The 15916-nt window shown below is 40.7% G+C and overlaps 1 protein-coding gene across 5 annotated transcripts in view; it reads left to right on the top strand.

The window, feature by feature from the left end:
• CARMIL1 (capping protein regulator and myosin 1 linker 1) overlaps positions 1 to 15916 on the top strand; it is a 318108-nt gene that overhangs the window by 272660 nt on the left and 29532 nt on the right. For all 5 annotated transcript variants that reach the window (XM_041771073.1, XM_041771071.1, XM_041771070.1 and 2 more), the window contains exons 30-31: positions 3803 to 3869; positions 4111 to 4307. In XM_041771073.1, the coding sequence (XP_041627007.1) occupies positions 3803 to 3869; positions 4111 to 4307 (264 nt within the window). The remainder of the gene's footprint in view (positions 1 to 3802; positions 3870 to 4110; positions 4308 to 15916) is intronic.

Raw genomic sequence — 15916 nt, 5'->3', positions numbered from 1 at the left:
TGTTTTAACCTCATGGAAAAGAACATTAGGGATTCTAGAGCTCGGAGCAAGAATGTTATTATTCTTTGCACGAACTTGATAAAGTGAACAAGGCAATTTCTCCATCCTATTTTTGTGGTGATAGAACCAATTTAACTCATTAAAAAAAAAAAAGGATGTCTAGGAATTACATGTTAAAAGTGAGTTTAACAGGAAAAAAATGTGATATTTGTCAAGTTCCAATGTAAGTCTATAACTTGTGGAAAAGTAATGGTTATAATTCCATTATAAAAATAGGATCAAATGAGTAAGATTTCTGAGCAAAATGGACATTTTAGATTCCTAGAGAATAGGGACATGCGTTTCATCTGCACTCTGCCATGGTGGTGATTTATTGATGCTTTGTGATGTCAGGATGAGAAAAAAGTCTTACATTTAGAGTTTTCCTTCTAAAGTTATTTTTAAAAGATCTGACACACTATTCCTCATATTTCCTGAGTATGTGAATATTGAAAATAACTTAAAACAAAATGTATTTTGAATAATAAAGTAATTTTGTCTAGGCCTAAAATAATAGTGGACAGTGTTAACCATGAATTGACCTATGAAGAGTGCTTTGGTGTGTGTACCTCTTCTGCATCGGATGCTGACTCTCTTCATCTGAGGGGCACTTCCTGATTTCTCCTCTCAGTAAATACTCACTGACAAATGTCCAGGGCAGGAAATGAAGACTAAGAAGCAGTCTGAGAAAATCAACCCCTTTATTTTGATACAAGATTGTTGACAGTTCTAAAGAGATGGTAAGCTAGATTTTTTTTTTTTCCCTCAGGTTGCAACTTACCTAATCAACAGGTATGAGAAGAGGCTGGCAGGACCAACCTGGCATATAAACCAGATTTCTAGGGAAATGTAGAATATTTGTTCCTAAATATATATTTGGATAGGTAATCATAGCTCACTGTCATATTTCATCTTGCTTTAGATTTATATGTAATGGGATCATAGGAGTAAGCCAGTAAAGAGTGAGCAAGTTTTGTTTTGTTTTGTTTTTAAGATTTTATTTATTCAGGGGAGACACACAGGAATGACACAGCAGAGGGAAAGCAGGCTCCCTGTGGGGAGCCTGATTCAGGACTTGATCCCAGGACCCCAGAATCATGGCCTGAGCCAAAGGCAGATGCTCAACCACTGAGCCAGAGAGTGGATCCCAGGCATCCTGTGAACAAACAAGTTTTTTTCTTTTTTTCTTTCCCTGTAAAACGGTTAAGGAAGAAAAAGTTTGAAAGAAAGGAAAGAAAAATACGAGAGAAATAAAATTCACTTTTTTCTCCCTCTCCATCATTAAACTGTAAGAAAGAGATCATGAAACCATTCGTGCATCAGAAGAAATGTCTAAAATTGGGTTGCATTCTTAATACCAACTGTAGAAACTAGTCTGCTTTTGAGTCCTGCCTGTTTTAGCGAAAGTCTGTTGTCCTGTCCAAATGTCAAAAACTCAAAACTAACAAATATCACATACAGTGGAAGAGTTTTATGTGAAATGCAATTAGGAGGTATTTGCACTTGTACAGAGCATATGAAATGAAGGAAAGCATTAAAGCATTAGAAAATCAAGAGCCAACTAATTCCCCTTTGATTGATGTCAGCCATCAAAAATTCTGATGATTTTTGTACATTCCTCTTATAAAATTAGGTTAAACTGAATTACCTATTTACAGATAGGCATTAGTTTGTAAATGTCTTTCTATTTGTATATTGTTTATAAATGTTACATATTTATGTATTTTTATATGTAATTATATGTATATATATTTTACCTCATATATTTAGAATTGTAATATATTTGAAATGTCATAATCATATGTTTTACATACATTTGGTATCTATTAGAAAGGGTATATAGGGAAACTTGAACCAAATTATTTTTTCCCATGAACACTCTTTCCATAAAATCTAATCAAGAGTCACAGGAAAAAATGTTGGAAGACATCCTCATTGCATGCATTTTAAAACTTCTTATTTATTTGTGGCTGTCCTAATGAATTGGCCGAAAATTATATCCCAAGCTACTGCTTGATCCTTTTATTTATCATGGTTGTACACAAAGTGGATGGAATGCTAAAGACTATATTTTGGGAGTTTGTGTCTCCTAAAAATTAATTCTTTTTAGAGGTTTCACTTATGAATAGACCCATCAGTACACTACCTTGTTCAGTCAATTGCAAGGCCAGTTTTGGGGGAGAACAACCAGAGAGTGGATCCCTTTCCAATTGCATTGGATTGATTGTGTTTTTACTGAACCCACAAAGCCTGTTGCTTTACAAATAGATATCCCTTAGATTGTCCGATTGGTTTCTTTGTTTTTTTTTTTTTTAAGATTTTACTTATTTGACAGAAAGAGCAAACGCCTGCAGGGGGAGGGGCAGGCAGAGGGAGAGGGAAAAGCAGACTCCCAGTGAGCAGGGAACTCTATCCCAGGACCCTGAGATTATGATCTGAGCTGAAGGCAGATGCTTAACCAATTGAGCCACTCAGGTGCCCCAGATGGTCTGCTTTTAACCAAACCTTGAAAGAACCAAGTGAGCAAACTTTCATTGTGTATTTCAGGAAGACCAGTCTGGATTGAAATTTAATCACTCATCTTTCCTCTCCCTCTTCTCTCAATAATAAGTAATAGCAAAAGGATATTGTTATTAAAACTGACATAAAATTGTTAGAACTGTAAAATTGTTTGCTTTAAAAGTCAGTATGAATCAATTCAGTCCTTGAACCAAAGAGAGTTTGTCAACCTTGTGGATGTTTTTTGAGAAAGCCTTACCTGACACTCTATTAATGAAAGACTATAAAGTAAATTCTGTTATCTCTTAGTTTACACAAATACTAGTTTCAGTATCAAACCAATTAAAAGATCCCTAAGATCCATTCATGTGTATGTTGATTACAAAGGGTGTGATTGATTGGGAGGGACACTGGGCCGCACTCCTGATGAGTCTGTCCCTGGTGCTACTCCTAATGTCAGCTTGAATGGGAGCTGTTGTCATCTTTATGACTCAGTTTCTTCCTTCAAATTTGTTTTGCTAGGTGATTGACCAAGGCCACCTCCCTCTTTCACACATGTGGTCCTATTACAGGAGAAGCTAATCCCTTGCTTAGGTTTGGTTTTATATAATCAATAGTTGGCACCAATGCTTATGTTTTGGTGGTTTGTGTTTTGGTCTCATTTTTTAAAAGTTGGAAGACTTACCAAGAAGTGATGGCATATACGAACTTCTAAATTATGGCAACTTTTTCCTAGTTAGCCTCTGCCCGTAATGTAAAGATCAAAATCTCTGGCAGAAGTGTGAAATGAAACACAGTACTTAACTCATTAAAGGGACCAAGAGTGGGGTGTTGCATGGATGTTCTGATGCTCCTCCTGGTAATGAGTAGTGAATAGTTGCAATTTCAACTTTTAGCAACTAATGTTTACAATCATTTAACCTGTTTTTTTATATCCATTTTAATATCCCTATGTGCAGCTTGGAATTACATTCTGTATCATTCATTGTTCTTTTCCACCGTATAAATAGACTGTAACTGATGAGGGCTGGAACCAAGAAGAATGCAGAGGGCTGTTGTCAGTTGAGAACACTGTAAACATTTAGAAATGTGTGGGTTCAGTCAGGCTGTCAGATGTGACCCTCAACCATCCTGTAAAGAAGCGAAACAGAGTGTAAACATTTGATCTCAGATGTTTCTCCCCCCACCCACCCAGAAATGTTTCTGAAGTTTGAAAGGCAAGTTTTCCCTGAATACCTAAGTGCTTTCTTTCTTTCATTGCTAGATGACTCCTAAGTCCAAAAGGAAGAGTATCCATAGCCGGATGCTACGGCCCGTTTCCAGAGCCTTCGGTGAGTTATTTTGGAATGCCTGGCATTTCCTGGTAACCATGAAACACCCCTAGCAGGGACCTCAGACCAGGGATGCTTCCCAGGGATGCTTCTGTATGAGTAACTATGGACAAGGAGAGTTCAGGGATTTGTGAACACATGTTTGCTCTTCCATGACAGAATTCCTAAAAAAGAATTCCTCAAAGGAATTCTCTCATCCGTGTGTACCCAATAAGCTTCTGGGGGCTCTGCTTTATTTTAGAGATGGAGTTTGACCTGGATAAAGCACTGGAGGAGGTGCCCATTCACATCGAAGACCCGCCTTTCCCATGCGGCCGGCAAGAGAAACGGAGCTCAGGGTTTATCTCTGAGCTGCCCTCTGAGGAGGGGAAGAAGCTGGAGCACTTTACCAAGCTGCGGCCAAAACGGAATAAGAAGCAGCAGCCCACGCAGGCGGCGGTAGGTGGGCTGGGGGCCCCTTCCCTGCCTCACCCTTTCGGCCGGGAGGCTACAGATTTGCTGGAGCGCCCTGCACCGTGCGGGCTTGCAGCCGATGGAGCACAGTGGCACCTCCCCGCGGGATGGTCAAGCCAGACATCTCCGTGTGGTGCCCACTGATTTCTGAAAAGACAGTGCTGTCAAGTTTCCAACTCTCCAGAGCTGAAGCGCCCTTGGAGGAAGCCCTTAGAAAAATAGCAGTCACCTGGTGAGCTAAATGGGCTACGGTCTGTAGGGTTTGTAATGTCTTGAGTGTGAAACGTGGAAATAAGTACCAAAGCCTTTGTTTGCAATTAAAGGTGGCTTGCGCATGCCCCGGGGTGCCCACCCCTGCCTCCCGAGGCTGCCACCAGGTCCTGGGTGGTTCTCAGGCCCTTGCTTTTGAGACCCGCAAGCCCCCGGGGGTGGGGGGGGCGGTGCTGGAGAAGCTGGGACTGCTGGTGCGGGGCTGCGTCCCATGCCCCTTCCTCCCACCCCGTGCCCCGGTCGGACTCGCATCCCCCCTCCTGAACAGCTTGTTCTCACCTTCTGTCTCTCTCCCTCACCTTCCTGGCTCTGTGCTTGGATGTGGCCACCTCTGCCACTGCCACCAGACTGCTGCTGAACTAATCCCGTGGACACTTGTCCTCGGGCCTCTGACGTGGTGTCTCAGCGGTTACTTGACAGGGAAACCCCATCCTTCCTGAAAGCCCTTTCCCAGGGGGCCTCTGAGTCGCCACGTGCTTTTTTTCCACCTGCTTCTGCAGTGCAGTCTTGGAGTTTGCTGCCCAGGCACATGGTTGACTTCCACCCTGTCTGTACTGCTCTGCATTCAGGTCTCCACCTGCCTCCTGGACCTCCCTGTCCCAAAGCCCCTCAAGCTCCGCACATTCAGAACTGGGAGCCCCTCTCCCTAAACACACCTTCCTCTCCTAGCCTCTATCCCCCATGTAGCATCACATTCAACAGGCCAGAAACCCAGCTATGATCCTTAATACCAGGTGCCCATGGCAACCCTGACCTGCCATTCACCTTCCCCTTTGTCATCCCTGCCTTTGCTGCTTCCCATCCTGTGTCTCAGTCCTCCAGAGCTGCAGCCTTTTTCTTGTCACTTCCTGTCCACACCCCCCCACATCTCCTGGACTGTCAATCATGGATCTTTCAGATCTCCACCTGCCTCATTGTTCCAGGAGGCCCTCCCTGTCTCCACCTCTGTGCCCGCATAAGACTGTGCTTGCATGACTGCAGGGGAGGTCATTCTAGCAGATTGGTTGTGCACGGTGCACAACCTGAACAACCCTCCTTGGAGGCCACAGCTTCTCTAATGCCTGCTGCTCATAGCTGCTGTTACAGCTGCATTTATAACTCTCATCATAGTGTTCTCTAAGCACTCTCTTTTGTCTGTAAGCTCCATGTAGGAAGGCATGTGGCTTATTATCCTTGGATTTATGCTCAATGCACATTATGGTTTTAGAATATAGTAGATGTTCAACAGTACTTATTGGATGATATGTGGATGGCTGGAGACATAAGCAAATGAAGGTCACAATAATTATCTGCCTGGTCAGTCATTTATTCACACCAGCTCAGGCTAGTTGTGTTTACTTTCTTTCTCTCATTTGTATCTGAATAGCTTGACACATTCAAAAAAAATTTCAGTGCATTGTTTTTTTATTTACTTGATTTTAACATTTTCATACACTATTATGCATTCTTAAAAGAATAAACTTTTTTTTAAATAAGGAAAAGGCCTTTTTAGATAGTGAAGAAGATGACCTCCCACAATAGATTCTAGATGGTTACTGATTGAATGTCTCCTCGTTGGCTCTTTCCATGTGGAGAGTCATTAGCAGTGTAACTTGTACATGAAATGATGATTTAAGTTTCCTCTTGATTAAGCCAGTGACCCACGGAAAGAGAAAGTTGTGAACATAATTTAAAAACCAAGAAGAGAAGGGAAGGAAAGAAAGCTGAGACAGAGTCCTGGTGGAGGAATGTGCGAGGTGTATGCTGGAGACATCTGAACTTTGACTACAGCAAAGCCCGGGCTCACAGGTTACCCCCACACCAGGCTGTTCCATCTGAGGGACACTCCTGGTAGCATAAGGCTGTGTCCTAAAACTGTGGATTATGGTCATGGCTCCAAATAGATCTGGCTTCTTCCCAGGTGGGGAGTGGACTGAGAAACATGGCATAGCTTGCTTTCCTTTGAGCTCATAGTGAAAAATGTACTATTTTATGATTTCACAATACTTGTGATTTTCTTTCTTTTTTTTAAGATTTTATTTATTCATTTGACAGCACAAGCAGGGGGAGTGTCAGAGGGAGAGGGAGAAGCAGGCTCTCCACTGAGCAGGGAGCCTGGCTTGGGGTTCCAACCCAGGACCCCAGGATCATGACCTGAGCTAAAGACAGATGCTTGACCAACAGAGCCACCCAGATGCCCCTGCTTGCAATTTTCAAAGTACTTTCTCCACTCTGAGTGAAGTGGCCACATTTTCAGCTGAGAATGAGGGGATTATTGTTTACCTCTCTCACTAGTATTTAGTAGCAATAATCTTTTAATATTGTCTTGTTTTTCTTTTCCTAGGATTGAGTAGACTCTATCTATCCTAAGTCTATTTTAACTTTTCTAGAGCTTGCTCTTGGCTTCTGATTCCCCTACTGAGCTTTTCTAAGTATCAGAATGCTCAAAGCCAAGGTGTGGCTATTTTTTTTTTCCTTTTTACTTTACCATTTCTGACACCAAATATGTGGGTGTCACACACACACCAACTAATGCTTCCCCCCACAACACACACACCAACTAATGCTTCAACTCTGGACACCAACTGAGTGTCCTCCCATTCAGTTCACCTGACACCACCTGGAGATAACACAGACCCCACGTTTTAGGGCTCAGGGGCACCCCTACTTCAGACACCAGTCCCAGGGTGTCCACTGTATTCTGACCAACTCGCTATAAATCCAAGGGAGGTTCCCACAACCCTCTCCTTAGGTATGATAATTTGCTCGAATGGCTCACAGAACCCAAGACACTTTACATGTTATTATTGGTTTTTTGTAAAGGATATACCTCAGAAACAGCCAGTTGGATGAGATGTGCAGAGTGAGGTAAGGGAGGAGGAGGAAGAGGAAGGGCTGGGAGCTTCCACGCCCCTCTCTGGGTGAGCCACCCTCCCTGTACCTCCATGGGTTTGCCAAACCTAGAGGCTCTCCAAAGCTCATCACTTAGAAGGTTTTCATGGAGGTTCTGTTAAGTAAGCATGATCAATCAAGTCATTGGTCATTGGTGACTAGCTCTGTCACCAGGTCCTATTCCTTCCCAGGGCCAGGGATGGGGGTGAAAGGTACAGCCCTCCTCTAATGTGGTTGGTTTCTCTGATGACTAGCCCTTATCCTGAAGCTGCCTGGAGGCCCACCAAGACTCACCTGCTTTATCATAAACTCGGAATGATTGCAAGGGGCTCGTTATAAATAGCAAAAGATGTTCCTATTAGCTCTCTCACTCAGGGAATTTCAAGGTTTTAGAAATTATCAGGAGCCAGGACAAAGGCCAAATATTCACTTCTTACGGCACACAAGGCTAAACTAAATGCCAACATGTCAGTTTTTCCTGGGCCAAAAAAATACTAGTAACTTGACTCTTGTGCCAAAAAATATACAAATATCTATGTAAATATGAAGAGTAAATAACTATTTTTAAAAAAGAAGCTAAGTAGAAATGTAATCTTCCGGTCAAATACAATCCTTCTACACTGTTGGACATCTTATGAATAGTTGATCTAGATATTTTACCTATATGTTTCAAGTCTTTACTGAACCTCTCTAAAAAAAATTTATTTTTAATAACTAGAGATAAAGTATACCAGTTTCTTCCTTTTTTATTTCATTCACATATATATATAAGAATTCTTAAACACTACATTATGGCTAATTAGTCTGTAAAATTTAATCTTGGAGCACAGTAGTGAGAGGACGTGAGATTCAGCTGGCAGGTTCCCCCTTTCCCTGGCAGTGTGTGTCTGGACATGGGATCTTTCTGAACCTGAGCCAGCCTACTTCCAAAATCCTTACACTGCCCACATCATTGAGTCATCATGACAAATAAATAGAATAAACATATACAATCTTATTAAATGTAAATATTGTTCCTCAAAGTTACTATTTCCATTTTATTAGTAGTAACTCTATTTACTATATTAATATTTGCTTTTCCCTGTGTCCCTGACACTGAAATGGAGGAGGAAGAGAAAAAAATCCCAAGAAATGGATTCATATCACCCTTTGCTACTCTAATGTGGGGGATTTTTACTCATGTTTATTAAGGAGCAAGCCCAACTATTTTATAAAAATTCGTATTCAAAAATTATTTTCTTAGTAGAAATGACTTTTAGAATGTCTGCTTTGGAGACAAGAGCTTCACGTGGGTAAATAAAAAATGGCAGTGCTATTTTCAAAGGCACCAAAATGCACCAGTAGAATGAGTACAGCAGGTGACAGAGGGAAATGTGTGTGTGGCAGGAGCGGATAGTAATGCCAGGTCTCTAATATTTCGGAATGTGTCTCACTCACATCATCGTCCACTGTGGGTATGCCTGGTTGAGGACCCCACGATGGTCATTTAGGGACCCAGGCTGCTTTCATCTGCTCTTTGGTCCTTGGATTCCCATCCAGTCAGCTAAGAGGGTGACGTGACGTGATCAGGGTCACACCCAGGTTTGATGGGCCAGGTCTGAAAGTGACACCATTAGCCAGAGCTTGGCAGAGGGGCTGCCTGCCTGCATGTGAACCCAACAGACACATTCTAACTATGACGCCCAGCAGGCAGGTGTAGCAGGAGTGCCCACCCAGTCTTCCTACCCCTCTGCTGCCAGCTAGCTACTGCTTCTGCTGCCTTCACCTGGTGTAACCATAGGGAAAAAGTATTCCCTAAAGGAAGATGCATCTGCATCGAAGAATGAAAGAATATTGGAGTGAGATTCAGGAAACCTGCCCAGTCCTAGTTCTGATGGCCACTAACTAGACTCCTCTCCACTGGAAGGAGTTTTACAGACTATTGACTCATTGTTCAAGGGAATATGAAGCTCAGGCCAAGTAATTCATCTGCCTACAATCATCCTCTGAATTACAATTACATATCATACAGTGGCTTTGCTCTACACGGTCTGTCAGCGTTACTATGCCACAGTTTCTGGCATGGCCCTACACAACTTGGCCCCAGTGATGAAACAAACCAACTGTAATGAAAACATTAAATTCTGGGTAATCAGCTGTCTCCCATTTGCTTCAAATCATGATATCACCAGGCTAGGAGTTTCCATGTCATCTTGTCCGGTTCCTCATCAAGGACTTAAAGATCTCTAGGCAGCCAGAGTAGTTGACCATTCTGCCTCTAGCGACCTCTCAGAAGCAGGCATTTCCTAGAAGCTCCAGTAGTTAGCTTATTATTTTTTATATGTTGCTGAAATCTGCCTTTATAATTATAACCTGGCCATCTTGTTCTTATATCTGGTGTGACACATGTCTTTTAAGGAGACTTAACAGACTTACAGATATATGTGGGTTATTAATATGTCTTTCCTTCACCAATTTAAATGTCCTCAGCTTTTTGTTGTTCCTCATATGACACTATCTGTAGTACATTTATGTTTTTGTTACTCTTTTCTGAATAAGCTGCAGGATCATATCACCTCCTTCCTTCTAACCACTACACTTCTATTTATTCATCCACAGATAGTATTCACAAAAAAACAAAACAAAACAAAAAAACTAATTCCAGTAGAGTTAACATACAGTATTATGTTTCAGGTGTACAGTATAGTGATTCAGCAGTTCTATACATTACATTACTTAGGGCCCATCATGATAAATGTACTCTTAATCCCCTTCACCTGTTTCCCTCATCCTGCCATCCACCTCTCTCTGGGAACCATCAGTTTGTTCTCCATAGTTAAGAGTCTGTTTTTTGGTTTGTCTCTTTTTTTTCTTTGTTCATTTGTGTTGTTTCTTAAATTCTACATATGGGTGAAATCATATGGTATTTGTCTTCTTGGACTGACTTGTTTCACTTACCCCAGTACACTCTAGCTCCATCCATGTCATTGCAAATGGCACAATTTCATTCTTTTTAATGGCTGAGTAATATCCCATTCCTGTCTGTCCATCAGTGAACACTTGGGTTGTTTACGTATCTTGGCTATTGTAAATAATGCTGGTATATACATAGGGGTGCATACATCTTTTTGAATTGGACAAAAACAAATTCATTTTCTTTGGACAAAAACCCAATAATGGAATTACTGGATTATGTGGTAATTTTTTTTTAACTTCTTGAGGAACCTCCATACTATTTGCCACAGTGGCTGTACCAGTTTGCATTCCCACCAACAGCACAGAAGAGTTCCTTTTTCCCCCACATCCTTGTCAACACTTGTTGCTTCTTGTGTTTCTGATTTTTAACTATTCTGACAAGTGTAAGGTGATAACCTGGTTTTGATTTTTATTTCCCTGATGATGAGTGATGTTGAGAATCTTCTCATGTGTCTGCTGGCCATTTGAATATCTTCTTGGGAGACATGTCTCTTCTTCTAGATTGTTTGTTTTTTCTGTGTTGACTTGTAGAAGTTTTTTTTTTTTTAATCTATTTTGGATATTAAACCTTTATCAGATTTGTCATTTGCAAATATCTTCTCTCATTCCGTAGGTTGCCTTTTAGTTTTGTTGATTGTTTCCTTTGCTGTGCAGAAGCTTTCTGTTTTGATGCTTTTGTTTCTCATGCCTCAGAAGTCATATCTAGAAAAATGCTGCTATCACCAATGTCATAGAAATTGTTGTCTTTCCTCTCTTCTAGGATTTTTATGGTTTCAAGTCTCACATTTAGGTCCTTGATACATTTTGAGTTTACTTGAATGTGTGGTGTAAGAAAGTGGTCCAGTTTCATTCTTTTGCATGTAGCTGTCCAGTTTTCCCAAAATTTGTTGAAGAGACTTTTTTTTTCCCATTGCATATTTTTACCTCCTTTGTTGAAGATTAATTGACCATAGAATCATGGGTTTATTTCTGGCTCTCTATTCTGTTTCAGTGATCTATGTATCTGTTTTTATGCCAGTACCATGCTGTTTTGAGGACTATAGCTTTAAAGTGTATCTTGAAATCTGGGAAAGTGATATCTCCAGTTTTGTTCTTCTTTCTGAAGATTGCTTTGGCTACAAGGGGTCTTTTCTGGTTTCATACAAATTTGGGGATTATTTATTCTCATTCTGTGAAAAATGATACTCGTATTTTGATAGGAATTGCATTAAATATGTAGATTGCTTTGGGTAGTATAGACATTTTAAAAATATTTGTTTCTCCGGTCCATGAGCATGGAATATCTTTCCATTTGTTTGTATGATCTCCAGTTTCTTTAACCAGTGTTAAATAGTTTTCAGAGTATAGATCTTTCACCTCCTTGGTTAAGTTTATTCCTAGGTATTTTATTCTTTTCATTGCAATTATAAACGGAACTATTTTCTTAATTTCTCTTTTTTGCTGCTTTATTATTAGAGTATAGAAATGAAATGCTTTTCTGTCTATTGATTTTGTATCCTGTGACGTTACTGAATTCATTTATCAATACTAGTAGTTTCTGGTGGTATCTTTAGGGTTTTTTCTATATGTAGTATCATGTTAGTGAAAGTTTTACTTCTTTTCCAATTTGGATGCCATTTATTTCTTTCTCTTGCCTGATTGCTATGGCTAGGTCTTCCGGTACTATGTTGAGTAAAAGTGGTAAGAGTGGATATATTCACTTTTTAATACCTGTATCATCTGGGTGGTCTTGGTCTTGGTATTGGTCTTACTCTCAGGCAAGGCCTATAATCTTCTGTATTTATAATCATATTTTAGACAGAGAATAGACAGAGAATAAGGGGTTACATCCATCAGGATATTTGAACTTACCCCTGAATCCTAGTATACTTGTTACATGTCACTGTCCAGAAATGAGCCATATTTCCAGCCCCAGGTACAAGAGCATCTGAGAAGATAATGTGTTTCACTTGGTCAGATGGATACTCCAACTAAGTCAGAGTTTGATACAGAGACTGGGTAGGCATGTAGCAGTTTCTGCTGTTACTCAGTTAAAGTTTTCTTCCTAGTTTGCTAATCTTTTTCTCAGTGAATAGTGATTTAATTTGATTTTTTTTCTTCAGCATTTCTAGAAATTGATCATTTATTTTTCTCTTCTGTCTTGCTATTGTGGTGAATCACAATAACAGACCTTTCTAATGGTATACCTTCTTGATAATACTCATGATACTCTTACTTTTTAAAAATTGTGGTATAATTAACATACAGTGTTGTATTAGGTTCTGGTGTATATTTTTACTTTGTTTTAATATACTGCTAGGCTTTGTCTGCCATATTTTATTGGAATTTTAAAGATTTTATTTATTTATTTGAGAGAGAGTGAGAGGGAGCACCAGCATGGGGAGGAGCAGAGCCAGAAAGAGAAGTAGACTCCCCCCTGAGCAGGGAGCCCAACATAGGGCTCAATCCTGGGACCCTGAGATCATGACCTGAGATGAAGGCAGACACTTCACGGACAGAGCCACCTGGGCACCCCAGGGTTTTTGTTTTATTGTCTTAATTCTTGTGCATATACAATAGTTTTTCTTATTCTTGTCTAGACTATCTATCTACTTTGGGTTTCAGTATATGTGCTGCCGAAGCGAGCACCTACTTTGGGTTTCAAAGTTATACTATTCTCATAAAATTAGTTTGGCAGCTCTCATTTCCTCTTCTCTGGACTAGTTTGTATATAATAGAGATTGTCTGTTCCTCTCCAGGGAAGCCCTCTGGGCCTGATGTGTTGTAAGTGCAGGTGAGGCTGATTTGTAGATTCCTCTTCTAGGGATTTGATTTCTTTTATTACGGATCTAATCAGACTACCTAGTTCTTCTTGAGACCATTTTGGCCCTCAATATTTTTCTAGGATATCATCCACTTCGTCTCATTGTTCCTTTAGTTGTTTATAGAATTCCTCTAACTTTTTAATCTCCTGAACCATAGCTATGTCCCATTTTTTTCCATTTCTGATCGATTTTAATGCCTCTCTCCTAATTTTAGAAGATTGTTTCCTTTATTAGTCCTTTTTTTTTTTAAGAGATAGGGTTTAGTTTTCTTGCTCCTCTCAAATTCATTAATTTTTGTCTAATCTTTTTATTATATTGCTTTCATTTTATGTCCTTGGGGTTCTTTATTTCCTAACTTGATTGCTAAGCTCTCACTTCTCCATGATTCTTACTGTGTATGCGTGTAAGATTGCATGATTATTCAGCTCACTAATTAGCACTCTCTGGGTGTATGTGTTCAGAGTTACCAATAAAATACTAATCGTCCTTCCTTCCTGCCAATCTCTCTCCCTCCAGCCTGTGGAGACGTTATGAGAGATTTGGCAGCCGCTTTGTCAGAATCCAGGTGCACCACACACTGTGTTTCCTTCGCGCATTCATCTTCATCACCCTGACGGAGGATGGTTTGAATTGTCATTAGCCTCCATAATCACTGGCTTATCTTCTAGGCATTCACAAATTATCCTTTTAGCATGTTTTCATACACCAGAGGGGCCGAGTCTACCTTTTTGATTTCTTAGAAATCCGACAACAGCCATTCTGATGCCCTATTTTATTTGCAGGAGCCGTTCTGTGCATGCAGATGGAGTCTGTTCCAGCCAGCTTAGGGATGAGATTTCTGCTTTCTCTTTCAAATAACGATGCCACACTTTTTAGTCTGAAATGTATGCTTCTTGATAGAAAGACCACAGTCAGATGGGACTCGGAGAACTTCTGATGTCTCTATGTCCTTTCCTTTCCTTTTGCTAGAAATTGAGCCCAAATAGCATGTGTATTTACCCTTGAACTGTTCTGACAAACTGTGTTTCATTTCTGTGTTTGGTTTTTCTGCTGCTCTTTGTACAAGCTGCTGACACCTCTACTTCCTGTTCTAACAGATGCATTTCAAACCACATCTCATTGAAGATTTCCTGGTGACCTGGACTTGACGTCACCCCTCTGTGCCCAGTGTCTTCATTTCTAAGAGGACAGGCTTGGACTGGGGGCTTTGCCTCAAGCTCCGTTGAGCCCTGAAAACTGGCCCATCCTGCGAAAGCAGATGGCTTTGCAGGGCCCTGTGTGCCTCCATCTCTGAAACCCCCTGACCCCCAAAGGCTTTTTGTGTTAGCTCAGAATTCCATCTCGAAAGAAAGGAAAAGGCTTACAGGAGAAATTTATGGTAGTCAAAAGTAATTTTTTTTTTCTCAAAATGGGAGGGAGAATTTGAAAGGGGGCCTCGAAAGGGAAGCATGAGTGTGCTGGAAGAAGCCCCGTGTTAGCCCCTCTTCATCCATTGGTCAGCGTGTCCCCCACCGTCTGAGCCCCCGTTTGATCTGTGACTAGCCAAAAACTAAGTCAAAACTGTCCTTCCTTTTCAGCGTAAAGAGTAGATGTGAAGATGAAATCATAATGTGCAAGACACTCCTATAAACTACCAGGCATTACACAAACACCAGGAGCCATGATTACTGTAGAGACCCCATTCTCCGTTCTTTTACAAAAGTAGAAATGCTAACACAAGCAAGTTCTGTGTTACTGTATCTTTTGTGATAGAAGTTACTCAGAGAGCTGCTTTCTCCCCATAAATGAATTATAGAACTTTGCTGATTCTCTGCTCTATTATAATACATAGGAAAACCTTGCTCCAATATAAAGCATCATTCAGATGTGAAGTATAATTGTTGTTATTCACACTTCACAGGATTCTTTTGTCTTTATCTGCTATCTGCTGCTCACTTTTCAGCTGTTCACAAACATGAACTCAAACACTCAATTCATTTTCATAATGGAGATTTCCCAGTGAGTGAAGTGGATGATTGCTTAAAGCAAATGATTGGCCTTATCTTTAAATTGGCGCATAAGCAGACATGGACATAAGCCAAGATACCCCCTAGGCAACTTGACTCTTGCAAACCAAGATTACAGAAAGTCACCCCCACCTCCCCGTACCCCCCCTTGCCCCCCAGTCTGGCAAGACATTCAAACCAGATAATCTCAACCTTAGGAGAATTTGTCCTTGTGCCCTAAGGAATGAGCAAGATACCCATTCTTTCTCAAGGGCCTACAATCTGTTGGTGTGAAATATTAACTTAATACACCATTGCAGACACAAATCAGACACATTACTGAGCCCACTATGAGTTGTCCATTCAAAGAGAAATGCTAACTTGGTAAATGATTTCCGAATAACTTCTCTCCTGAGACACAAGCTTTCAAGTGTCTGCTGGATGCCTAACTTTGGGTTTCCCACAGTACCTCAAATGCTTGGCAAAAATTTGCCTCATCATTTCTTTTCCCACATCTGGTCTTTGAACTATGTTCCCTAGAACCATGCTCCCATTCACCTAGCATAGAAACTTCAACCTCCTCTGAGACAAACTCCTTTCTTTGTATTCTCATATCTCCAGTACTAAATTTGCTCCTCCAGATTAGACTAGACTATTACAGGAATCTCTCTTTTGTGTTCCTGAACAGTTTCCCCTACATAGAATCCCT

Source organism: Vulpes lagopus, chromosome 10 (assembly GCF_018345385.1).
Source record: "Vulpes lagopus strain Blue_001 chromosome 10, ASM1834538v1, whole genome shotgun sequence".
NCBI lineage: Eukaryota > Metazoa > Chordata > Mammalia > Carnivora > Canidae > Vulpes > Vulpes lagopus.
Note: the sequence above shows the minus strand (reverse complement) of the source record. Positions and strands in the feature narration are given on the sequence as shown.